Consider the following 27940-nt stretch of genomic DNA (forward strand, 5'->3'; position numbering starts at 1 on the left):
TACTCATGTGCAGTTGCTCAATGTACTCTACAGCAAGACTAGAACAATTAATATTAGAGAAAAATCCGCTCCGGCACCAGGGATCGAACCCGGGTCCTTGGTTCTATGTATAAAGCACTCTCACCATTGAGCTATGCCGAAGTTCAATCCACAGCACTGGATCGAACCCCTCTCCTTCAGTGTTTTTCCCTTTGTGGCCTGACTCCAAGTCGGGCATATATGCTGACATTTCATATTAGGTCAACTGCCATTATACAATCTTTAAACCAGTGGTGGTTCCTCGGGGGAGGGAAGGGAGGAACGTCCTCCTCACATTTTTCTTCTTTTGAATGTAAATACCAAATGAAATAGGCCTATATGCTTTGAAATTCGAGGAAGATCCGATAATTTTTAAGTTCACAGCTATAAGAAAACCTCGGTTGATCGAGTTTTTAACGACGCGCACTCATGTGCTACTAGAAAACTGTGAGAAGGATGCGAGATTATTTGTGTGGAGTAATATCAATCCATTCCTCCTTTACTACAGTTAATACACATAGACAATAGTGTGCTAGCGGCCAAAGAAAGAAGCAGAGTTTTAAAGCAAGTAAATGAACGAAGAGGGAGGAGATCCTCCTCTGAATCAGCGCATGGGCAGGAAATAGAAACCGACTGGTCTTGCAGCAAGCTCACTACCGCTGCCATCTAGCGATGCTGCATTCAACCAGACTATAACACAGCTAGGAGGAGACACAATAAAAAACAGTTTTAACGCAAATCTCTGAAAGACACCATATATATATATATATATTTTTTTTTTAATTATAGATCAAAATATATTATTCATTGCACTTTATAAAAGCTACTATTCATGGTTTGAAACTTTCGAGGATATCTGAAGGTTGAAGTTGGATTTATATAAAACAAAGAGGAAGTAGTTCTACATTGGTATCGCAGATCTTTTTGGCCCCTTAAATTCACTTCCATTCACTGTCTACTAGACAGGACAACAATCAAGTTGTCAGTTTTGCACAAATATCTTTGAAATTGAAGGTACTGCAAACTACATTATTTTTAACATAAAAAAATTAATCAGCCACCGGCAGCTTTGAACAATAATGGTAGTATGACTTTACAGGAACTGACATTCTTCAAAAGCATGTGATACTGAACTTGTAAAATGTACATGTGACAACACAGAACACGTGGGTGGGTGCAGTTTTCTCGCTTTTCTAACATTATTTCTCATTCTCATTTCCGTAAAACGGTTCCAGTTATGTGTTAGTAGCTGGTCTCTTCCAACGCGTGTGATGCTGTAGGGTGCGTGAAAAATGCTGTGAGGTTGTGAATTTCTTTGTAATTGTTAATTTGTGCAATTATTCAACAATGAATGGAAGTGAAAACATATTATATTTTTGACAATTTAGGAAACTCAGTTTACAAAAACAGATTACTGCAATACAAAAGGGAGGAAGGCCAACCCCAACACTACCTGGTCTTACATGTATGCATGTAGGCTAATTTGTAGCATGTTTCTCTCAAGAATGTGTAATTTTTACGCTGTTAACTTCTTTCCTCCTCTTAAGAAATATGCAGGAGACACCACTGCTTTAATCTTTAAGACAAGGCCAGATTCCGAACTGATACTGAACTCCCAGTTCCTGTTCCAACGTGCTTTAGAACTCGTTTGGAATGAAATTTGTTCTGGATAAAGACCAGGAACTGGGAATTCTTAACTACTGACGCATGCGCATATGATTCAATCTGGAATTACAGTTAAAATGCTTCGAGACTAAGGATGTTAAAAAAAAAATAGTCCATCATAAGTTATTTGGAAGGTGACAGCGATATATTTTACGAATAATTAAGTTCGGAAGATGAATATAATTTTAATGTGAGAAGAAACTCCGAAGGCCATGAAAGAACAGTTCAAGAAATGTTCCAACGCATAAAATCCCGAATTAGTTCTGACACCGTACATAACTGGCGCATGTGTCGAAAGAAGTTCGGTATTAGTTCGGAATGCCTTCTGAATTGCTTGCTGGAACAAACTCATTACGTTTCAAACCACAAAACAGGTAAAATCACAAAAATTAAATAAACACAAAAACAAACATTTTATTGCTTGACAGCCATTTCTTAACAATAAATAAATACACTCAAACCTACATTAACTCCGAAAATGTGACTTTTATATTTTATGGTCATTGTCATGACGGGTAACATAATTATGTAAGGCTCGAAATAGGCATTATTATACGGTTAACTCAAAGAGTTATATTACTATAGAGTGGCTACAACGCTTTCTGGTTGAAGACAAATGAATATTAGTCCGCCATTTTTTTTTGGTCAAAACAAAGGGGCGTGGCTCGAATGTTGTAGGAAAACAAATTGATGAAGTTAGTACTATTGTAAATTGAGTTACATATTACGTCTATGTTAATAAGTAAAAAGTAAAAAACACACAAAACTTCACGTTTTGTAACATTTTTATGTTGTATTAGTTCCACTAAATACAGCCCAAATATTAAATGAAAAGTTATACTCAATGTAGCCAAACCAACCACCTAAAGACGGATAAATATATATGTCAAAAGAAAAATACATAATTTTTGGCTTCGTCACAAATTTAATTACCTTACATCTAATCTAACCTAATATAAAATCATGTAATTCAGTGCGCAAAGTGATTTTAAGAGAGACGACGGTAAGTAACTAACAGAAGTAAAATGAAGGAAACGTGGTAAGAATTTTAAAAGATTTAATAATTATTTAGAAAAATTAACTTCAAAATTAAATATAACACAGAAACTTTTTTAAAACTGCAATTATTAAAACTACATAATTTTAACCCCTTAACATGCAACATAATGACAGTAATAGAAAGTTACTCGTAAGTCACCACATTTATTGAAACGATAAGATACTTATGGTTAACACTGTTATCACAAACAACAGGAGCCACAGCTTGCTACACGTCTTTTCGCGTGATGGATACATTGTGTAGTCTAATATAACTTGAAACAAATAGTGATTTCACAAGTGTCCCGCAACTAGGCTGAGGCTTTTGGGTTCTTACATTTGACGCAATAATGACTAATTGTGTGTGGTGTAAGTGCTGAGTTTCCTCTTTCTTAACAAAAAGAGCCCTATGCATTAATAAAACGAAAATTCAAATAGGCCCCATAAACACAATAAATACTAAACTCTTGATAGTACAAACTTGTTAAATATGTATTTATCTTATGCTCAGTCCGTCTTTTCTTATAATAATTCTTTGGGGCAATGCAACCTGTATTCAGAGGGTTTAATAATCCAGAAACGAAAGTTACGATTTGCGGTATTTCTAAATGAAATCCAAGAAAATGAGATATTTTTAGAAATTTTAAAGTCTTAACACTACTTCTTTATTTATTTATAAATCAGCTTTTTGCAGAAACAATAGCAAAATGTTTAAATTAAATATTGCTGTATCTCAATAATAATAATAATAATAATAATAATAATAATAATAAATTTTACCTCTGACAATTAAGGCTTTCTCATTCACTGACCCAAGTCTACAATTAATGCAACAGCAGCAGCAATTTATTTATTTTACCTGGCAGAGTTAAGGCCTTCTCTTCCACTGATCGAAGTCTACAATTAATACAAATACATAAGTAATAATACTTACTTATGGTTATTAAGGAACCCGGAGGTTCATTGTTGTCCTCACTTAAGCCCGCCATCAGTCTCTATCTTGAGCAAGAGAAGTAGTAGTAGTAGTAGTAGTAGTAGTAGTAGTAGTAGTAGTAGTAGTAGCAGTAGTAATAATAATAATAATAATAATAATAATAATAATAATACTTACTTACTTACTGGCTTTTAAGGAACCCGGAGGTTCATTGCCGCCCTCACATAAGCCCGCCATTGGTCCCTATCCTGACCAAGATTAATCCATTCTCTATCATCATATCCCACCCCCTCAAATCCATTTTAATATTATCTTCCCATCTCCGTCTCGGCCTCCCTAAAGGTCTTTTTCCCTCCAGCCTAACTAACACTCTATATGCATTTCTGAATTCGCCCATATGTGCTACATGCCCTGCTCATCTCAAACGTCTGGATTTAATGTTCCTAATTATGTCAGGTAAAGAATACAATGCGTGCAGTTCTGTGTTGTGTAACATTCTCCATTCTCCTGTAACTTCATCCCGCTTAGCCCCAAATATTTTCATAAGCACCTTATTCTCAAACACCCTTAACCTATGTTCCTCTCTCAAAGTGAGAGTCCAAGTTTCACAACCATAAAGAATAACCGGCAATATAACTCTTTTATAAATTGTAACTTTCATATTTTTCGACAGCAGACTGGATGATAAAAGTTTCTCAACCGAATAATAACAGGCATTTCCCATATTTATTCTGTGTTTAATTTCCTCCCGAGTATCATTTATATTTGTTACTGTTGCTCCCAGATATTTGAACTTCTTCATCTCTTCAAAAGATAAATTTCCAATTTTTATATTTCCATTTCGTACAATATTCTCGTCACGAGACATATTCATATACGTTGTCTTTTCGGGATTTACTTCCAAACCTATGTCTTTACTTGCTTCCAGTAAAATTCCCGTGTTTTCCCTAATCGTTTGTGGATTTTCTCCTAACATATTCACGTCATCTGCATAGACAAGCAGCTGATGTAACCCGTTCAATTCCAAACCATCTCTGTTATCCTGGACTTTCCTAATGGCATACTCTAGAGCAAAGTTAAAAAGTAAAGGTGGTAGTGCATCTCCTTGCTTTAGCCCACAGTGAATTGGAAACGCATCTGACAGAAACTGACCTATATGAACTCTGCTGTACATTTCACTGAGACACATTTTAATTAATCGAACTAGTTTCTTGAGAATACCAAATTCAATAAGAATATCATATAAAACTTCTCTCTTAACCGAATCATATGCCTTTTTGAAATCTATGAATAACTGATGCACTGTACCCTTATACTCCCATTTTTTCTCCATTATCTGTCGAACAAAAAATATCTGGTCAATAGTTGATTTATTACGCCTAAAACCACACTGATGATCCCCAATAATTTCATCTACATATGGAGTTGATCTTCTCAAAAGAATATTGGACAAAATTTTGTACATCAACAAAAGTGATATTCCTCGAAAGTTACTACAGTTAGTCTTGTCCCCCTTCTTAAAGATAGGTACGATTATGGACTCCTTCCTTTGTTCTGGTACAATTTCCTTTTCCCAAATAGCAAGTACGAGCTTATAAATTTCGTTAGGTAATGCGCTTCCACCCTCTTGTATTAATTCTGCTAGAATTTGATTGATACCTGGAGACTTACAATTCTTCAGATTTTCTATCGCAATTTCGACTTCAGGAATAATAATAATAATAATAATAATAATAATAATAATAATAATAATAATGATAATAATAATAATAATAATAATAATAATAATAATAGATACGTTGTAGAATAGTATTATTGAGATTATATCATACAAGAATATGGAATGAAGTATTAATTGGAAACTATGGGACATCTTATTATTGAAAGTCTTCCATCGTTTTCGTTAGCCATATTATAACCAAATTACCACTTGATATAATTTCAAATTTGTATTAAGTTTAAGATGGTGTTAAAAGACTTTTTGTTTTCACAATATTTACTCGCATCAAGGATTTTATTGTAATTAAAAATATACTGACATGTCCATCCATACATTGTGCATGCCTACAAGATAATATACACCAAAAGAACTATGTTTTTTGAAATTTATGACCTTACTTAAAACACTATATATCTTCTATTTTGTTGCTTCTGTGTGTGCAGTTGTATGCTGAACACACAGTCAGCATTGTTCCGGCATTAAAAAATTCTTTTATACCAAACTGACAATGTTAACATGTGTTAAGCACAGCACATTCAGCTTCTCTATATGCAAACAAAAAATTACGGTCCACAGTACCGTCAGCCTCCGTGGGAGCACTTATCAAAACTACACAGCCTCTCTGTAATCTTATATCTCGTCGGGTTAACAGGTTAAATACCGGTTATTTTTGCCAGTTTAACCTGATAACCGATTATTTTCTTGAATAACCAAACAACCAGTACTTTTTTTAAATGTACACCGAATCAAACGTATTTTAAGTTTATCTTTAATTTAATGTCAGTCGAACATAGTTTGTTTTTATTATTTTGTACTCAATGTAAATCAACCTGGTATATAAATTCTCTTGTGTTGGGGTTTGGTTTACTGCTTTACTTGCTTCCTTTGTCTATAGATGGCAAAATGAAATCAGACTTCTAATCATTGTCAATAATATGACTATATTAATCGCTGACTTTATCTGTCTGGTTCATAACATATAGGCTATCTGCGGGTATTGAAGCATTTCAAATGGCAGAAAATTTATTTTCTAACGGCATAGGTTATTTATATTTTTATGTGATTGTCCCATTAGCCACTTTCACAGATGGACTTCAGAGATATGCATTGTCTTAGATGTTCTGTCCATACGGCGAGAAACATTTACTTCAGTATTTATTGGTTATAGGAGAATAAACAGTCTGTCGAAATGGTTCATAGTCACGGTTATATTTGTAAAATTTATGTTATTTGTGTTATTTTTACTTATCTTACCTACAACCCTAATATGAGTGAAATAATCACGTAGATAATACAATTTCATAACCACTTATTATTTAAATAATTGATTAAATGGCGATCTTACTCGTGTTAATTGTGTAAGCATGTGCGGCTTACAGCTATTTCGGCGCTTCTTCACACCAACCTCAGTGCCTACTAGATCTCGGCGTCATCTGGAACTTCGCTGCCTGTTGTGTGGGTGTATTCGATTGTTGAAAAGTGTTAAAATGTGGTGTCAAATAGTGTGTGTGTTCTGAAATTGAGCTGTGTGTTGAGAATTTGATCAGGGTGTGTTTTAGTGTGTCTGTATATTTCATATTGTTCTAGTGTGTTGAGTTACAGATATAAAACAAATGCTCATAGACAACACACCACAAGAACACATCGAAGAAATCATCCAAATCACAGACATCATAACAAAGCAAAATTATTTCACACACAACAACAAATACTACACCCAAACAGAAGGATTTCCAATGGGGTCACCCATATCTAGCATACTAGCAGAGATATTTTTACACAACATAGAACAAACATACATACTCAACAATGAACACAACAAGTATGCAGACGACATAATAGAGGCCTACTGGCACAGATACGTAGACGACATATTCATACTATACAAAGGAAACAAACGACAAAAACACAAACTACACCAATACATACACAAAATACACCCAAAAGTCCAATACACACTGGAACTCGAAAACAATAACTCCATAAATTTCCTAGACATCACCATAACAAAAGTTGACAACAAACACACCTTCAAAATGTACAGTAAACCAACCACCACCACCACACACATACACAACACATCTAATTACCCCACACAACACAAACATGCTGCATTCAGGACAATGATACACAGATTACTCAACATACCCATGAGCCAACAACACTACAATGAAGAAGTGAACACAATCAAATACATACAAGAAAAATGGTTACAACCCAAACATAACAGACAACATCATAAGGAAGACAAAACAAAAACTCAACAAACACAAAAACACACAAGAAATACATCACACTAACATACGAAAACAAAAACACACACAAGATCGCATCATCATTCAGAAAACAGAAATACAACATAGCATACAGAACAGAAAACACACTACAAAGACATCTTAACACACAAACAACACAAACATATAAATACAACCACACAGGCGTATACAAACTCACATGCAACAGTTGCGACAGTTTCTACATTGGACAGACAGGCAGATCATTCCAAACTCGATACAAAGAACACATTAAAGCAATAACCAGAGGACCAATACATCTACATATCCCGAACACATAACTAATGCTAACCACACACGGTCGACTTTAGTAGAAGGTCGGAAAACTGAAACTTGGCAACATGTACATCAGGCATCGACCATCTCACATGGCATATGCGGTTTAATCTTTGTTTACACTTATTTAAGAGTATCTGCAATTTATGGTGAGTTTTTTTACGTGTGTTTCGCCTTTAAACCTATGAACCTGCAGAAGAAATAGTAACAATATATATATATATATATATATATATACATATTTATATAAGGTAGGTAATAAACACTGAAATACTGAAACAATTGTCTTTAGAGACAATTAATATTAGGTACCCTCCACAAAACTAGCTTCATTTATACACCGACGGATCCTTGATCTCAAGAGAACAAGGTGCCAGTGCAGGTGTTACGTGCTGTCTCTTCTCCCTTTATAGATCTCTTGGATATGGAACAACAAGTTTTGATGGTGAAATGATTGCAATAAGTGAAAGTCTCAGGAATCTCCTATGCCACATCAATAAATTTAGGAATGCAGTTATATTGTCAGACTCCAAAGCAGCTATTCTATCAATCGTCTCTAAACTCACACCTTCATCTCAAACAGCAGAAATAAATAAAATGCTCTCTCAATTAATATCACTCAATAAAAGAATTGTATTCCAATGGATACCATCCCATTGTGGAATCCTGGGAAACGAGAATGCAGATGCTTTAGCAAAGAAGGGCAGCACTGCTACTTACAGACCTGTTACTAAATCTACGTATTACTCTGTGAAGAGATTTATTAAATCTACATACTTAGACTTCAACAAACAAAATTTGATAACTCAATCCCAAGGGAAAAAATGGAACTCCCTGCATCAAAATCCACAGTTAATTCCCGATTTACCACGAAAATCGTCTGTAGCTGCATCTAGATTAGCAACAGGCCATGATTGTTTGGCCAAACACCTGCATAGAATTGGAATATATCAGTCCCCTAACTGCCCATTGTGCAACTCAAACCAAGAAATGGATTCGGAACACCTCACAATCTGTGCTTCAGTGGCTGGTCATGATAATATCAAGAGGTCAAATGACTATATTGTCAAACGCCTGGCATTAGAAAACAACAACATATAAGGTAGGTAAAAACATAATTTTAAAACAGAAATAAAACACGCAAAAAAACAATAACAAACATTCTTAAAGTCAAATCCTATGTATTAAGCATATGTTTTCTGTTTTATTAATATAATATTACCTATTGGCTCGTTTTGCATTACTATTCTATTTTTTTTCAGAAATGCATAATTACAATGCCAGATAAATGTTGTGTTCCTAACTGCACTTCAAATTATCCGAGCAAAGGAGGTAATATCCCAGTATTCAGATTCCCAAATGAAGAGAAACTTCGCCAAGACTGGATTAGAAAAATACCACGCAAGCACTGGCAACCTTTAAAGTGGGCTGTGGTTTGCATACACCATTTTCATGAAGATGTTATAAAAGTGGAAAAACACAAGGATTCGTCGGGAGAGTGGAAGGAGGTTGAAGTTAGTAACAGGAGCACTCCCTACAATTTTTCCTGATTTGCCAGCTTAATTGTCAACCCCAGAAACAAAGAAGCGGAGGGACCCTGAAGAACGAAGAGCCAGACAGACTGAAGCACATGCTGAAAAAGAAAAAGGTTTTCTTGAAAAAGACATTATTAAGGACTTCTCTACGTTTACCGACAATGTTAGTGGAAAGTCACAGTTGCTAAAGGGTTGGTTTATTTATTATAATATTTATTACGTAATACTTTATCAGTGCACTTTCGAAACCATACCACAGATAATAGTGTTAAAATAAATAATGATATGAGTTGTGAGGTATATGTCAATCAGAACACAGTAGCTAGAAGTGAACTGTTTGCATATTAACAGGAAATATGAAACTCACCCGCTGGTCTCAGTTCGAACAAATTTTGAAGAAATATGAGTCTGTTGAGAAAGACTGTGTAACTGCTCAAAGTGTCCAATCTGTGCTATTAGTTATTACGAACAAATTAAATTCACTTCTTTTATTATTGGGAGAGTCCAGTGATATACAACCGAACATTGAAAGGCAAATTAAATTTGCAATTGAACATTTAAATTTAATTTGTAGCAAAGCTAAACATTATTCAACTGATTATATTTTATGGGCTTTTATGTTGTATATGCACTCTCCAAGTTGTTATGCGGCAATCCGAGAAACATCTTGGATTGTTTTATCACATATGAAATATTTGCAATATTTGACTTCTTTGTTTTCAGTGTCCCCAAATTCAATGACAAACAGTGAACATTTTCTCAAAAATGCCATAAAAAACTTGACAGAGAGAGAACGTTTAGTTACTTTACAAATTGATGAAATGCATATCAAACCACAGATAGATTATAAATCAGGGCAACTGTTCGGATATCTTGATAACAAGTAAAATACTGAAGCTAAAACTGTCCAGGCATTTTTTGTTTCTTCTCTATTTGATAACTTCAGGGAAATTGTTGCTCTTTACCCAGTAAAGAATTTGACAGGCAAAGATTTATATGATATGATATATTAATTTATTAAGAAAGTGTGGGTGCCATATACTTTCTGTTGTTTCAGACAATCACGGAGTAAACAGAAATATGATGGCACTACTTCAGGGTTCAAATGAAGGGTATGTTTCAAATGACAATGATCCACCATATAGTCCACGCCTGTGGAGTACCAGTTAGCATGTCTAGCCGCGAAACCAGGTGGCCGGGGTTCGATTCCCGGTTGGGGCAAGTTACCTGGTTGAGGTTTTTTCCGGGGTTTTCCCTCAACCCAATATGAGCAAATGCTGGGTAACTTACGGTGTTGGACCCTGGACTCATTTCACTGGCATTATCACCTTCATCTCATTCAGATGCTAAATAACCTAAGCTGTTGATAAAGCGTCGTAAAATAACCTACTAAAATAAAAAAATAAATCCACCATATACGACACTTTCTACATAAGACTTTGTTCATATTTTAAAGAACATTAGAAACTGATGGATCAATCAGAGAGATGCTTCTCAAACGTTGATTTTTCCAGATTTTGAAGACAGACACACTTTTGACTGCAAAATTTTCAGAACTTAAGCAACTGTATCACTATAGTAATAATGTCAGTCCTCTCTTGAAACCTGCTCATAAATTAAATCATAAATCTCTGTATCCAACCAACTTAGAAAGACAGAAAGTTTAATTAGTTTGCAATATTTTCCATGAGTGTACTTACAGTGCTTTAAACGCTGAATTTCAAAGTCAATCTGGCATTGTGTCAAGTCCAGGTATTTGTCAGTTTGTATTGATAATACTGCAGTGGTGGACAATTGTAAACGTGAAATCCAAGCTGTTGGGTACTATGAAAAGAAATGAATTGGCGAATTCCTTTTATAGTGTTGGAGATGCCCGCCTTAAATTTTTAAGACAATTTTTATAATGGTTGCAAAAATGGGAGTTCATTAGAGAAGATGGTTAACTCCTGATACTTTCAGGGCTTTGTTTCAGAGTACCTCTGTGTTAATTGAATTTATATAATACAGTTTGCAAACTCTTAATGTGGAATTTGTACTGCCAGGAAAGTTACAAACCGACAATCTCGAGCAATGCTTCAGTTGCTATAGGCAGTTAATCAGATGGTAACTACAATGTTTCCTTTGTACAGGTCTTAGAGGCAGCAAAAAAACTCAGAAGAAATCTCTTTTAGGTATAAAATCAGCCAAGTATGGAATTCTAAAATGGTCCTCACAAACATTTGAAGCAGCAGAAAATATAGACCTAGAAAGAAATGAAACTGTGGATGTAGCTCCATTTTTTAGTGTCATCCAAGATCCTGATACTTTTACCTTTGAAGCTGATACCTCCAGCCTTTTGTACATATCAGGTTATGCCTCTTTCAAGGTATCTTCAAGGTTACAGTGTCCACTTTGTATTGATTACTTGGTAGGGAAAGAAACCAGCAATCAAGATATTTATTTTGACACTTTGAACCGAGGAGGACTTACTCTTCCTTCAGATTTTGTAATTTACATTGCAAAAATTGCATACTGTATTGTAAATGCATTGATTTCAAGGGGTACAAATGAAGAACAATTTGTAAAATGTGGAAATCAGAAAAAATTGTTGATGTTACTCTGCAAAACAGTGTTGTGTGGTGATGCTGGTTTTGTAAATTATGTGCACCTATGTGGTATGGAATATATTGAACTTGCTGACAAAATACTTTCAGTCATTACGAACATATTGTTAAATAATTATGCAAAGGCCAGGAATGATAACATATCTGCCAGTAAACCAGTGTATGGTAAGAGAAAGTTACAGACATTTTAGAAAAGGATGTAAAAAGTGTGTGTGTGTCTAATGCTCAATATTTAACGGTGAAGTCATTCTCCTTCTTTCTTCCCAATATTTAGATGTAAGGTCCATAAAATTTTCCACAGATTCACAGATTTTTTTAGATATTCCATGTCCATGGCATCTTCTTTATTGCACAATAAACATTTAGCAGAGTCCAATAAGCTGATTCGATGTAGATGTTTTGTAAGACAGTCGTGACCAGTAATCAGTCTGAACATAGCTACAGTAGATTTCCGTGGTAGATCAGGAATGGATTTTAAATCTTGTAGTAAATTATTCCATATTAAATTTTGATGTTCACTTGGAGAATTAGTCTGGTAATTGCTGGTAATCTTCCTTTTGATAACTCGTTTTATGCACTCATATGAAAAATTGTAGTTCTTCTTTACATTTTTTCTAGTTCCTTTCTTGGCCAACATATCAGATTTCTCATTACCATATATTCCACAATGGGTTGGGATTCATTGGAGAACTAAGATATTATTTAAATTTTGAATGTACCTTAACATACAATGGATTGCCTTAACTTTTCTTGATATAGCAAAAGTAGTTGTACTAACTGCCTGGATTGCAGCTTTGGAATCAGATAAGAGAACTATATTTTTGCATTTCTGTAACCAAGGAAAAAAATTTTGGAGAGGTACAAATAGCTTCAAGTTCACCATCAAAATTTTAAGTTACATTTGCCAACATTTTTATAAAATGAAAAATATGGACAAGTAGCACCTGCTCCTTCATCTGGATTCATGAGCGAGTCATCTGTGTAAATATGTAACCAATCTTGTGTTAATAATGTAAAAAATGTAGGCCTAAATAAGGTAAAATGCAGGTATTATAGTCTTAGGAATTGTAGGCCTACAGTATACGTTTGAGTTTTGCACATGATGTAATTGGATATAGAAATTGGAAATAAGATTTAAAAAATGCTAATAATAAAGACATGACTCCTTGTAAGTTATTTATAAATTGACATTAGCCTACTGAAGTCTGAAGAAGGTGGCCTAGTCTAACTGCATAAACCCATTAATTCTGGCTGGAAAGCAACATAGGCCTAGGATCTACATAAGGTAAAATGTATTTAATATACACGCTTATGACCTGTGTATGTTTTTTTTTTATTTTATTGGGTTATTTTACGACGCTGTATCAACATCTCAGGTTATTTAGCGTCTGAATGAAATGAAGGTGATAATGCCGGTGAAATGAGTCTGGGGTCCAGCACCGAAAGTTACCCAGCTTTTGCTCGTATTGAGTGGAGGGAAAACCCCGGAAAAAACCTCAACCAGGTAACTTGCCCCGACCGGGATTCAAACCCAGGCCACCTGGTTTCGCGGCCAGACACGCTGACCGTTACTCCGCAGGTGTATGAGTTTAGTAAATAATATGAGCTTTTTTTATAAACAATGCAAAACTATAACGTGCGAAATAATAAGAAAAAATGACATGGCATAAAAGTTACGAACACTTGTATTAATATGCAGCACATTTATTACGAGTTAACATTATTCTAAATTGAAAAAAAAAAAAAAAAAAAGATAAAATGAAAACTTTAATTTGTGGAAAATGTATATATATATATATATATATATATATATATATATAATTCGTAGCATATAAGTGTTTGGTTATAATGGTGAGTATGACAGCAGTATGACTGACAAAGCAGGCGACACAGTGTTGCCAAGTTTGAACCTTCTGACCTTTTACTATAGTTGACCGCGTAACCACACATACAATAACATAAATACAGACATAGAAATCCTACACATACAACCCAAAAACCAAAAAATCAATACACTAGAACAATATGAAATATGTTGTTGTTGTTCTGTTGTTGTTTTCTAATGCCAGGCGTTTGACAATAAAGTTATTTGACCTCTTGCACTCCAATATTTTTCAAAGATATTATCATGGCCAGCCATTGAAGCACAGATTTTGAGGTGTTCCGAATCCATTTCTTGGTTTGAGTTGCACAATGGGCAGTTAGGGGACTGATATATTCCAATTCTATGCAGGTGTTTGGCCATAACAATCATGGCCTGTTGCCAATCTAAATGCAGCTACAGACGATTTTCGTGGTAAATCGGGGAATTAACTGTGGATTTTGATGCAGAGAGTTCCATTTTTTCCCTTGAGATTGTGTTATCAAATTTTGTTTGTTGAAGTCTAAGTATGTAGATTTAATAAATCTTTTCACTAAAACACACCCTGATCAAATTCTCAACACACAGATCAATTTCAGAACAAACACAAACAATTGAACACACCCACACAACAGGCAGCGAAGTTCGAGATGACTCCGAGCTCTAGTAGGCTCTGAGGATGGTGTGAAGAAGCACCGAAACAGCTGTAAGCCGCACATGCTTACACAATTAACACGAGTAAGATCGCCATTTAATCAATTATTTATATTCAAGTGTTAAAAGTAGTCTACGAAAGATTCAACATGCACTCATTATTTGTTGTACTTCGTTTTGGGACGTCAATGATGATCTTCAGCATATAATGACATTCCTCTAAATATTTTCTGGTTGGTTTACAAGTGTTTGCAAATTGTTCTTTGATTTCTATTGCAAATAACCTCTCATTTTGTTTTCCTAACTAAATTGCTGACTTTAAATGGTAAAAAGATAACCAGTTATTTTTGACTGGTTAACTTTCTTCAGGTAAAATTAGTATTAACATCTCATCCCATCCCTAAATTACACAGCAGACAAAAACTGACTGACAACATTCACGGATACATACATACCTCTATAAAATATTACAATGAAAATGAACCACAATGAGCGATATCTTCACCATCCCATTCAGAATGTAGAATACAAGATTCCAGGGGCCTCTTTCTCAAAACTCATGGACTAGTAACACTAGTCTGTACAGTAGTAATATTCGTTTATTTTACAAGTCTGTGTTTCTAGAAACTACAAGGGTAAAGTAGTAGTTACCAGTTCAATGACTAGTAATATTGGTCGATTTCACCAGTTCATAAGTGATTCTGTTTCTCAAAATGCTAATCTGGTTGATTATACTAGTATTCAACAGGAATATTCCTACAAGACTCTAAAGACTGGTGATTTCTATATTATCCGTTACCAGTGACAACCTTTCTCGGATAATCAAAAAAAAAATGTTGTATTTATTTTTTAATACATGTGGTTTAATGATTCTGATTGAAGTGATGAAGTTGTTATGAGAAGAGCTAAAACTATATCGAGAAACAAAAATTATTATTCCGTTATGGGAGCATTTATTTAAACAAAATGAACAGTTTAGGTAAAGTGCTGAAAAGATTGGGGTCAGTCTCGGTAGCGTACTTGGTATAGCGCTGGCCTTCTATGCTCGACGTTGCGGGTTCAATCCCGACCTAGATGGATGGCATTCAAGTGCGTTTAAATGCGACAGGAACATGTCAGTAAATTTACTGGCATGTAAATGAACTCCTGCGGGGCAAAATTCCGATACACCGGTGACGCTGATATAACCTCTGCAGCTGCGAGCATCGTTAAATAAACCATAATTTGAATTTTGAAAAGCTAGGAGAGTTGTTAAATATAGTGGATCCTGCCATAACAAGACACATAATAGAAGTCATGCATTATCAGCGAAGCTTCAAATACAAATTGCTCTACAAATTGGGATATTGATTATTTTCCAATACCATCAGATCTTTCTGTCCTAGACAGGCAGAATATTTTCCTAATCATCTAAAACTAATTCATCAACTGCAGTGAATTTTGCTGGCTTTTCTCCTCCACTACCAGTTCTTCTGGCATTGTCAACTTAAGCCTACAAATGAAATACAAAACGACACTAATTTATGACTAGATCAAATGTAAAACTGAAAAAAATTAGCTTATTTTTCATTAAGTTATAAGTGGCATTCATGTCGGTAGTAGACCCACTAGCTACATAATATGTTTATATTATGATACCACAGTCTAATATATACAGTCACGAAGCTCAATACGTAGTAAATATGCATCCATAGATAGTTGCTAACCACTAGGATCGCTAATATCGCCTCATTACATACAATGCGAAATAGTAACGGCACTGTCTATTATTCCTAGCACCCTCACAACTCAAGCTTCCTGACTGTATATACTCGACTGTGAGGATACTGTGAACTTGAATTGGTACTCATCAAAGTTGCTTTCTCAATATTGAGCCAATAAGTGTCCCTAACGTATGCATAATCTTTGTTCTGAGGTATCAGTTCCATAGCCTCACACATTACAACATTTTTTTGTCCATTCGTTTACTTTATAATTTTTTCTTATTATGCTTGAAAAAGGACCGAATAGTATATCCTTTGATTCATTAATCATAATGAGTATAGTTAATTTGCTTTCAATTGATGGAATTTTAATCGAAAAGAGAAATCAAAACAAAAACACAAAAAACTTAGCCTTCTAACCTCAAAAAACACTACCTACCAATGACTATAAACAAATGAACTCAATCAGCTGACTAGTGTAAGTGATCACGTGACTAGTGAAAAATTGTCACAAGTTACTAGACTGGTAAAATAGTTTGAGAAACAGAATCTACTAGAGCTGGTGAAATATACTCTGGTAACTAGTAACTGGTGAACTACCAAACTAGTATTTTTGAGAAACAGGTTCCTGGTGGAAAAAAGAAGAAGTAATTACAAATGAATTTTCTCCCTAGTTATAAATGACGCATTTAGACAATAAATAGTAATTGCTCTCAATATACCTCTGATAAAGGCTTCTTCTCTTCTATATCTGCGATACCACTTGTCTGTATACCCAGTGGGTCGGACTCAGGTTCCATCTTGATCACGTCCATTATGACTGGAAAAGGAAATTAAGTAACATAAGTTAATATGCAGAATATGAAATATTGATATAGACTTGGCAATAATAAGTTCAGATCTGCATAGCGTGTGTATTTCTGTGCGTGCGCCAGAACACACAAGAAGTACCACAAATAAAAACCAATGCATACTTCAGCACAGATGAGCATGTGGTACTAGAGATAAGTTACAGTAGTTGTCTAACAAATGAAGTCGAAAATTTCACGACAGTGTTGGTCACTAAGTTCAATATATAATTTCGTCAAGTGGATTTGTTCGAACATTTTCAACAAAATGCAGATGTCTACTAAATAGTGTCAGACGATTAAAGTACTAGACAGACGAAGTGAAAAGAGAAAACAAGAAAAGCCGCAGGTAGAACAATGGAAGATAAGTGTATGAGTCGCTTAAATTAAGTACAGTGTAACAATATAGTGTAAAGGTAGTAAATTAATTAGTGAAGTGATGTAAATAGCAAAGTGAGCGAGAAGTATGAATCAGTCATGTTACATGTTAATAAGGGCTAAGAATTAGGAAAGCAAGGAATACTGCATCAGGTGGCATAGAGATTACGAATATATATATATATATATATATATATATATATATATGTATATATATATATAAATGTGATAAGAGTATAACAAGTAAGAGATAGAAATTGTAATGAAAAGTATGTGTCATGAAAATAGAGACAGAATAAAAAGTAAAAAAAATGGTAGGAATAGACAAATTGGTCAATGTTACTTATGTCCCGCCCACTATAGAGACATAGGCCAATTTTACACATATTTAGTATAAATTGTTGCTTCTTTGACAGGATAGGTTTGGTTAGTTTAGGTTTTTGTTATAGCCTACCTCGCATATACGATTATAGTGCAGCATTGGCAGTGATAAAAGTGAAATATTCGTTGAGTGGGCGTTGAATACTCTACCTTCACCTGATTCACAATTTATATCCAAATTTAAACCAGCAAAATTTTACACATATTTAGTATAACTTATTGCTTCTTTGACAGGTTAGGTTTGGTTAGTTTAGGTTTTTGTTATGGCCTACCTTGCACATACGATTGCAGCGCAGCATTTGCAGTGATAAAAGTGAAATATTCGTTCAGTGGGTGTTGAATACTCCACATTCACCTAATTCACAATTTATATCCAAATTTAAACCAGCAAAATGCTCCATGTACAAATCTATAACACTTCGAAATATCAAAATAGTCTAACACCAATTCCATGTATCGATTCATCTTACGAAGCAAAAACTAAGTGGACTTCGCATATCGATAGAAAATAAATCAAGTGAAGATAACATAGTTTCCATCGTTTCTATGAAATTACCGATCGCTCAGCCTAGTTATTGAGACACAATATAAATGATTACAGTTTTCGATTACACTTTGAACTTGACTATCTCTTACATACTCTATCTCCATATTACTATCTACGAGGGGAAATCAAATCTTGCCCTTCAATTTATTAAAAAAAAAGGGCCAATTCCCTTTCTCAAAATTGTTTATAGGCCTACTAAAGAATAACACAATGAATAGTAAGATTAGGAATTTAAACTTGCGGGCACAAAAATTAATATTTAAACAGAGAAATACGTAATTGTCTAAATTAGTTACACTAATCGTAACTGATATTTTCTTCTACAGAGATGATTATTTTGGCTATTGCATTTTGTGGAGATCCATTTCCAGTTTGACCACGTGCTCGAAAAATGTGGGCGGAAGTTTAAAGTCGATAATTCTAGCCATATGTAGGCTCATAACCACACCACATGCAATATAATTGGATAACTGAGCAAAATATTCTTTGCGATTATCTATTTGGACAGGTCTATAAAACTAGAGACATCTTAATTAAGAGCCAATTCATTGCGAAACATTGGTTATACTTTTCTCCCCCTATTCTGTTCGACTATAATCCATGAGAATATTAGCAAATTATAATCTATATTCTATCTTTCCAATCGTATATTCATTATTACGTCACTTTCTCAACTTCAGCGAATTGTTCCCTGGACGATCACGCATTCGATAATTGGTCGTTTCCTCCTAACTTTTTGTGGAATACAATGCAATAGTAATTTGCCCACTGCTCATTGAAACAATCACATTTACCTACTTGTTTTCAGCTGTCACAGGTGAAGCCGAAAATTAGTATAGAATAATAAGACCTATAAGGCAAATTTATATTAGTATATTTCTTACAAAATGTAATTAAGATATCTTGACGGCAATTCACATAGAAGACCGTGACACATACGTTTCAGGATTACTTATGTCCAGTAATGTCGACATTGTAACCTGGATACAGAATACCTCTATACAAATTCATCCTGCCTAAGGTTTTTCTAAATCTCTAAAACAAATATCGGGATGAACCTTACAAGAAATGGGCCACGAACCTACATTCCTTTAAACCCTAAAGATTCCGTTGATTTTGCAAACAATTTTCGACATGGATGCACTGGCTTAGCTTCATATTTTACCGTTACTTGAGCCAGTTACTCTATTTTATTCGCACATGGGACTTTTACAGTTCAGACTTACAAATCCAGGTGTTTCTTCTGGCGGTCTTGGCTCAGCCTTAGAACATCACACTTGTCATATGAGAGAGTTTACTGAACTCCACTGGCACTGTGAAGGGACAAAGTACCTTTCCAATGTGCAGACTTACATCTTCCGGCGTTTCTTCTTGTGATCCTTAGGCCACCTTCTCTAACGACTTCCCCTCCCCGCTCTTATGTGGTAGCTATTGCGTTACGACTATTTTCGGCCGTTTCCCCTTCAACATTTTTTTCAGTGGAGCAGTGAAACCATAGTGAGACAAGTGGCGTTCAGGCTTGGAGCTTACATATTCAGTTTTTCTCAGGCCAAAATTTCCTTGCTTTTTAAAGTTTTTCGTCCCTTCCCTCTCTTTCAATTCAATTTGTCCACGGCTATATACAAATGCTGCAAAAAAACGTGTATTCCGACTCATGAATCGTATCTCTCTCTCTTGTAATTAACATGGCAAATGGACGTTTAGGCGAAAGAAAACCTACTTTTAATAAAATGTCTGTTCAATTTTACCATTATTATAGCGAAATCGTGTGCTGCATTCGGCTGTAAATCAGGAGTGGATGCAACTTCTGAAGGAGGAGATTCTTCTGAGTGTAAGTTTAGGTTTGCCATTAGCAGTAGAAGCAGAGCATAGTGCATAGGGGGACGAAATTGACAGTTTCTGTCTATTCTTATAGGAAAGTTCACAGTATAATTTTCTAAAATCCTTTGACGTATTTCAGAAGAAGACAGTCTAGGAAAAAAATGGTAACGAATATAATAATTTTGAGGTCGATATAAGGCTTTAAAATAACAATTTTTACTTAGAGTTAGGAGTGTCTCAATACACCTATAATGAGCTACGGATTCTCCACATTGCTGTCTTGTAGCGGCAGGTAAATGTCTAGTATACGAGGCCTGTCTAAAAAGTATCCGACCTTTAATTTTCCCGCGCAAAGTAGTGATTCTAAGGCGGCGCCACTGTGCATGGTGGAAGGAGGAACCGTAATGCGCATGCTTGAATTTTTTCACCGCATTCGCTTGTGCCAGTCACTGGCTGGTGGTTGCCAAGTAAGGTGCTGTTCTAAGTGTTTGTCGGATTTAGTTTTCTCGCAAGATGACTGAACGAATTGAGCAAAGATACTGCATCAAATTTTGTCAAAAACTTGGTGATTTTCAAAGTCAAACAATTCGTAAGATTCAGCAGGTATTTGGGGAAGATGCGATGGGTGTAACACAAATTAAGGAGTGGTTCAACCAATTCAAAGATGGCCGCACATCAGTGGAGCATGAGCCGCGTTGTGTCAGGCCCCAAACTGCTCGGAGTGCAGCTGTTGTTGAGAGGGTGCGAAATTTGGTGATAGCAGATCGTTTGACCGTGTTGGAGATTGCCGAAGAGGTTGGAGTGAGTAAAGATTCTGCACATGCAATTTTGCGTGATGATTTGAACATGAACCGAGTGGCTGCGAAATTCGTGCCCAAGTTGTTGTCCCCGGAACAAAAAGACCTCCGTCGTGACGTTGCACAGGACCTTCTGGACACCGCCAACACTGATCCTGGGTTTCTGGAGATGAGTCATGGGTGTACGGGTACGACCCAGAAACAAAAAGACAGTCGTCGCAATGGAAGCATCCTGAGTCTCCAAGGCCGAAGAAAGCGTGGCAGGTGCGAAGCAAAATCAAGGTGATGCTGACTGTTTTCTTTGATGTCCGTGGAATTGTGCATCACGAATACGCACCGGAAGGACAAACGTTGACAAAGGAGTACTATCACGATGTTCTCCGGCGACTCCGTGATGCAGTTCGGCGCAAAAGACCAGACAGGTGGACGGCGAACAACTGGCACTTGCATCACGACAACGCCCCCGCACATTCATCCCAATTGATCCACACTTTCTTGGCCAAACATGGAATTACAACCGTTCGCCAACCTCCCTACTCTCCAGACCTGGCTACTTGCGACTTCTGGTCGTTTCCAAAATTGAAGACACCACTGAAAGGATCCTGTTTTGAGAGTAGAGAAGAGATAATGCGGAACGCGACGACGGAGCTGAACACCATTCCAAAAGAAGACTTCCAGAGGTGTTTCCGGCAGTGGAAGGATCGGTGGGCTAAGTGTGTGCAAGCACAAGGGGCCTACTTTGAAGGGGATTAGGGTCCCAACCCCGTCAGGTATTTGAAATATTTTTTCTGGCTAAAGGTCGGATACTTTTTAGACAGGCCTCGTATATTTGATTACGCTGCTCTAGGGCTATATGCAGAGCATCGAGAGTAGAAGATAAAGTAATTTCTTATTTTGTGTCAATTACAATTATAAAACTACATACAGAATGAGACAAATAATTAATCAGATTTAACTTTTTGAATCTGAAAGAGTAAATAATAGTGCTGATAAAAAATTATCAAAAGTCTTCAGCCAATGAGTCCATACTTCATTAGTTGAATTGGAACCAGGATCAGCGTCATCTGGTCTGAGATATTTATCCATAATGAATATAGTTATTTTACTGTTTAAATTGTAATGAAAATACACACTGTAAAATATTTGTTCAGCCTTTCGTCAACAAAACCTCTTGGCCTACATCCGTTTTAAGTAGTATAACCAAACTGTTCCTAACAGTATGATAGTAACTGAGTAACAAACAACTGAATATAAGCAGGTTCCTAAGTAGGACTACATCATTTCTCCCACATGTCTGTACGTTTCGTATTGTTCAAGTATATTATATATTAGTGCTAGTTCACACAAAGAATATTCACCCATAAATTTGACTCAAGGACAAATGACGCACCGGTGAATACGCCAAAAAAAATTTACACAAGAGAAATTTAGAACAAAAAAATCCCATACAGCATTTTTTTTCCATAATAAAAAAAAATTGATATTGCAATAATTTAGGTGGAACGAAGTTTTGAATGGTTTACATGTCTCCTGAAAAACTATAGGCCTATTTTATTGCAGAAAACGAGTCTTGGCTGGATTTATTCAGATTTGAATGTTGTAACCACAGAAAGCAAATATTCAACGACACGTCCTTCGTCTTTGAATTCATCATACCTTTGTGAAATATTTTGCAGCCTTATATTTAAGCTTTTATATTTTCGTTTTTGTGCTTCTTTTAGTCTTCCTCCTAGATCCAACTCCTGGATCAATCTGTCTACATCGGATTGCTCATTCTTTAAATAATGTATGAGTTTGTATACAGTGGGATGTTTCTTACAAGCAATGTTCTGGAAGCGGTTGTGCCATGCTTCTATGTTAATGTGCGTGGTTCACTTGATCTAGCTGCTTCGAACTGATTCCATAAGTGAGGAGGATATCGATCTTCTGTAGCAGGCCGACGCCCTCCTGCAGTAATCCCAATGCAGGTGGCCTTGAAATATTTGACGAAATCTGTCATCATTCTGGGCATGGTCTCGAGAACAGTATGAAAACACACTGGTACATCTTCGAGAGGAACAAAATCTAAGGCAGCAATTCTGGTGGTATATCTCGAAGATCTCGGATAGATTTTTGGTTGGCAGAAATGTTCCTTTGGCCTTTGGTTTATACTTCTTTTTAAGGATTTCCTCAGAGGAAAATCTGAAGCATGTCTGATGGCACCCGCTGCAGTTCACGTTCAATAATCTGAGCTGGAGCCGCTTGATTTAGTGCTGTACATCGACACACTGCTTCCACCTCTTCATGTGGTGGAGGATGGACATCTTCATCTGCACTTCTCCATAGGATCCATTAGGTACTCCTGTGGTCGCCCGTTTTGGGCCATGAGGCTCCCTTCTGGAAACCCATATTCCTTGGTTCGATTGGCATTTCTGGAGTGAAGGTTGTACCACCTGTCTACTATATACAGTCACGAAGCATGGGATGATTTTTTGCCAACGAGTTGCATTTCTTGCGATAGTTAGCCGGTTGGAGCGCTGTGAGTACTAGGAACAATAGACTGTGTCACTGCCATCGTAATCTAATACAGGCCGTAAGGCAGACCATGTGACTCGCTTAACACGATCACGAAGGCCAGCATTTCTACCATATAAAACAACGAGTTAGAAAGAGTCTTCTCTTTCTAACTGGTTGATATAAAATAATTGGAATGCATAAAGAGTAACATACATTTCTCTAAAATGTAGTGTAATTGCATTAATAAAATTTAAAACAATGATTAGGAGAAACTTCAAACATAATTCCTTGCGAGTTAAGGTGTAATATTATTTTTGGTGTGAAAATTACGTTGTTCGTATGTGTAATACCTGCCTTTATTTCGATTAAATATTGCGAAATTCTTGTACATTCATTTATGCACGATTCAATAATTTTCAGTTGCACCGCACGAATATTTAGATACTTTGAAATTATACTGTACCAGTTGCCCCTGTCTAATTTTAGTGGTCTGCAATGCCCTGCCACTACATATGTATGTTATGTCATATGGATATTATAGGTTATGTTTACTATATTTAACTTATATTCCTATATTCGCAATTATACATTATAATTAAACATAATGCCATGTATGACACCCGCCACATTCTATTTGTCTGTATTTTAATACTACAATTGAGTACTGAATTATTGTATTTATCTACTACCTAAGAGATGAAGTAACACAATCGTACGTACACTAATTTCATAGGAGTGGTATTGTAAATTTTCTGTCTACAATTAAGGAAGGCAGATGTGGTAAATTAAAATCACAATATAAATTCGATTTTATTTAACCTCCAAATAGCTTCCATTCTAAACTTAAAATGTTGATGCGAACAGATTATGTTAACACGTAAAATTCTCTTCACATTAAAATAACAATTTTGTAATTATTTCTGTAACATATTATGTAACAAGAAGTAAACGGAACTTATGGACACATTACACTAAATAAAGCTTAGCATTGATACGCAATAAAGTTATAATATTTCACTGAGCTGCATACACTGTAACAGAAAACCCGAACATTCATTACGGCCTCGTCTAGATCGAAAAGGCATTGACTGTGCCGTATTTCGCTTTGTTGTGAAAAGTTGTGTAATGTGTGAAATGTTCGTTATCGGTTGTAATAACTGTAAATGCCTAAAATACAATAATTTGAATAATAATATGGGACAAGGAGACGTTTGTGGTACTATAAATATTGTAAGAAAAAGAGGTCAGATTTATCCTTCTTCCGAAAGATCTAGCAAGGTGAGTTTATAAAATATAATATATACTTTATGAAAATAATATATAAACCATATGTATTTCACATTTCAATAGTGGAAGGAAGGTGTTAATTTTTTCAAAATAATACGATATCGAAAGTATAATACATTTTATCGTCTGCTGGGGAAAGGGTCAGTGATGAGGTTATAGTAGTGATCCTGGTGGTGAGCAACCATCTATGTTTGCATATTAAGTACGTATTGAGCTTCGTGACTGTATATATTAGACTGCGGTTGTACATATCCTATAAACTTTATGAATCAGTAATATACTTGGAATAATTTCTCCATAGTTATCCAATGAGAATGTATACCTTCAAAATAGTCATCTAAACTTAAGAATTTTGTAATGAAAGTACAACCGCGTAAAGAAATTTTAAATTGTTAAGAAAGAACTTCAAATATTCATATACTTTAAAACATTTCTGAATACAAAATTTACAACGGAAACGAAATACTAAAAATTTATTAACTATCAAATGAACTAAACATCATCGCAATGGGTGAATTTACCGTGAGTGAGGGTGAGATTGAAACTCGTTGGGTGTAATCATTTTGGGCGAATATTCCTGGATCAATATTCTTGTGTGAATTTTGTTTTTGGCTAACTTCCATTGTGCGGACTAACCTGGTTTGAGTACAAGAATAATAACGCTGGTGTGCAAGTAATTTTCTACAGAAAAACCGTTTATATTTTTCAGTTCCACACTATGGATAGTTACAAAGCCCATATGTAGTTTCGTTCAATCACGTCAATTGACTAAAAGTAACGTTTTCCCCAAAACTCACGTAATCGTCTAAATAGTGAAATTAGTATATCCCCATAGAAAAATTATATTATTATTATTATTATTATTATTATTATTATTATTATTATTATTATTACCATTATTACGATAAAGCTGGTAATTTTGGACATAATGACATCAATGAAATGTTAAAAAAAATATCAATTAAAAGTTATGAACAAAGAAAACCTAAATTTCATTTTATTTAATATTGGCGGGAAAAATTAAAAAAAAAAATCACTTCATTTCTATAGCTATTCGTGTTGAACTTCTTGAAACTAATATGAATAAGCCTTAAATGCGTGTTTATTTTGTGAACAGAAATTATCTTCATTAGTGCAATAAAATTACTTCCTGTTGAAGTGCACCGCCAAGGAGAATTCCAAAAGTAAATAATGAATGCGGGAAACAAGATCAGAGATGTATTTATTACCTGATTAAAGCATTCTACTTTGATCAGAATTTGATAAACATGGAAATATGGTACAAGGTGAGATGGCTCATATATTTCACAAACCGATATTTTGTCACGGGTATTTTTTTGTCACAGGAAAACCTGTGACTGATGACGCGAAATATCTGTGACAAAATATCGCTATTGAAATCTGCTCCTTATTCAGTACTCTGTGAGTGATATTTTCTCCTCTATGTCGTAGGTTTGCACGTGCGCATAATACAATAACAGCAATCGGGCGGTGATATTTGATTATTTTTTCGTGATATTTTGTTCATTATTATTTTTTTCAAAGTGGTGATTTGTTGCAAAATTATTAGTGGCATTATAATAATATAATCATGAGTCTGATATTTTATTTTCATAGTTAGTTTTACAAATATTTTATATATTGCCCGAGACCTTTACATTTTCATATAACTGCGAATTTATATTAACTTATATGTATTTTCCGCTCAAATTTTACGCAGTAACAATTTTTTTCAGTTATACTATTAATTAGTATTACAAACAGAATAGTTAAAGGAGTCTACAACATTATTTCAATAACTTTACCTGTACTTCTTTAATTTATGTATGGTCCAGTTTAAATGTATGGCTCTAACACGAACAGTGCATGGTAGAATTAATTGAAATAATTAAACTTAAAATATAATTATTTGTGTTAAGTTCATTATGTTATGATTATTAACTCTTAAGAAATCGCGCAGTGCTTCCTACATTGGTACTGGAGTGGGGTGTTATTCCATCCCAATTAATATACCTAATCAATGTTGTAATCTTGATACCGTAATACTGATATTTGTCCAGATATTGTTAAAATCATCAACGTGCAAGTAATTTTAAACTTTTAAATATAATCAAATGGAGTAGTTAGGAAAAATTGAGAATTTTATAAATACCAAAAGATCTGACATCTAGCAGACACTGCTCCATCAAATCGTTCTCATTGCCCTTGGACACTTTTAAAATAGGCCTAGACTTACACATAAACGGGACAATTAATTACATTTGAAAATAAGGGGTATCAACAGTAAATCATGTTAATTGACTCTGTGTCACTGAATGTTATATTCTTCCGACATTTCGAAGCATTTCTAACAAGGCGACATCAGCACCTATGGTATTAAAACCGAACGAGACAAAACTGGCTAATATGGTGAGCAAATTATTTGGCTAAACTAACCTTGAGGTAGTTTCCTTCGTATTCCCCTTATACACCTTGCATATACGAATCTGTGACAGGTCAGGTTTGGTTAGTTTAAGCTTTTATTATGCCTAGACATATACAATCAACGACTAAACTAGCGCTGAAGTAGTTCCCTTCGTACTCCGCATATACACGTTGCATATACGAATCTGTGGCAGGTTAGGTTTGGTTAGTTTAGGCTTTGTTATGCTTTGCAAATACGATCAACTGCATCACCACAAAAAATCAAATTCAACGATTTTCACTTCCGAAATCACCGAAACTACCTCGGAGCTAGTTTAACACGATCCACTGCATCTCCATAAAAATTCCTTATAAATGCAACGATTTTCACGTCCGAACACTTCGAACTGACGTCGGTATTGACTAGCTTCATTACAGTGTGCACGAAAGAATGCCTCACTTAGATTTGAAAAGCGTCTATAAGAGTTCCTACTCACTTGACAAACGAATGGCTTCTGACACGTGTGTACGCGTGAATGCTTATTGAAATGTACGCAGACTTAAAAACTCTTTCCAAAGACGTCAGAACGGAATGGTTTCACGCATTAGTGTACGCGTGAATGCCTCTCGAGATTTGCCAATCGCGAAAAACTCTTTCCACTTACGTCACAACTGAATGCC

At 35.2% G+C, this 27940-nt stretch overlaps 1 protein-coding gene across 2 annotated transcripts in view; it reads right to left on the reverse strand.

Moving 5' to 3' along the window:
* The window catches only part of LOC138692809 (zinc finger protein 492-like), a 49916-nt gene extending 30559 nt beyond the window's left edge, over positions 1 to 19357 (reverse strand). The window contains exons 1-2 of one of the 2 annotated variants that reach the window (XM_069816039.1): positions 19254 to 19357; positions 17024 to 17121 (exon numbers count right to left, since the gene is read on the reverse strand). In XM_069816039.1, the coding sequence (XP_069672140.1) occupies positions 17024 to 17116 (93 nt within the window). In that variant the 5' untranslated portion in view covers positions 17117 to 17121; positions 19254 to 19357. Of the gene's footprint in view, positions 1 to 17023; positions 17122 to 18180; positions 19212 to 19253 lie in introns of those variants that run through there. The other variant, XM_069816038.1, reaches the window with a different exon arrangement.
* Positions 19358 to 27940: the final 8583 nt, after the last annotated feature.

The sequence above is a fragment of the Periplaneta americana genome, chromosome 17, assembly GCF_040183065.1.
Source record: "Periplaneta americana isolate PAMFEO1 chromosome 17, P.americana_PAMFEO1_priV1, whole genome shotgun sequence".
NCBI classification, from domain to species: Eukaryota; Metazoa; Arthropoda; class Insecta; order Blattodea; family Blattidae; genus Periplaneta; species Periplaneta americana.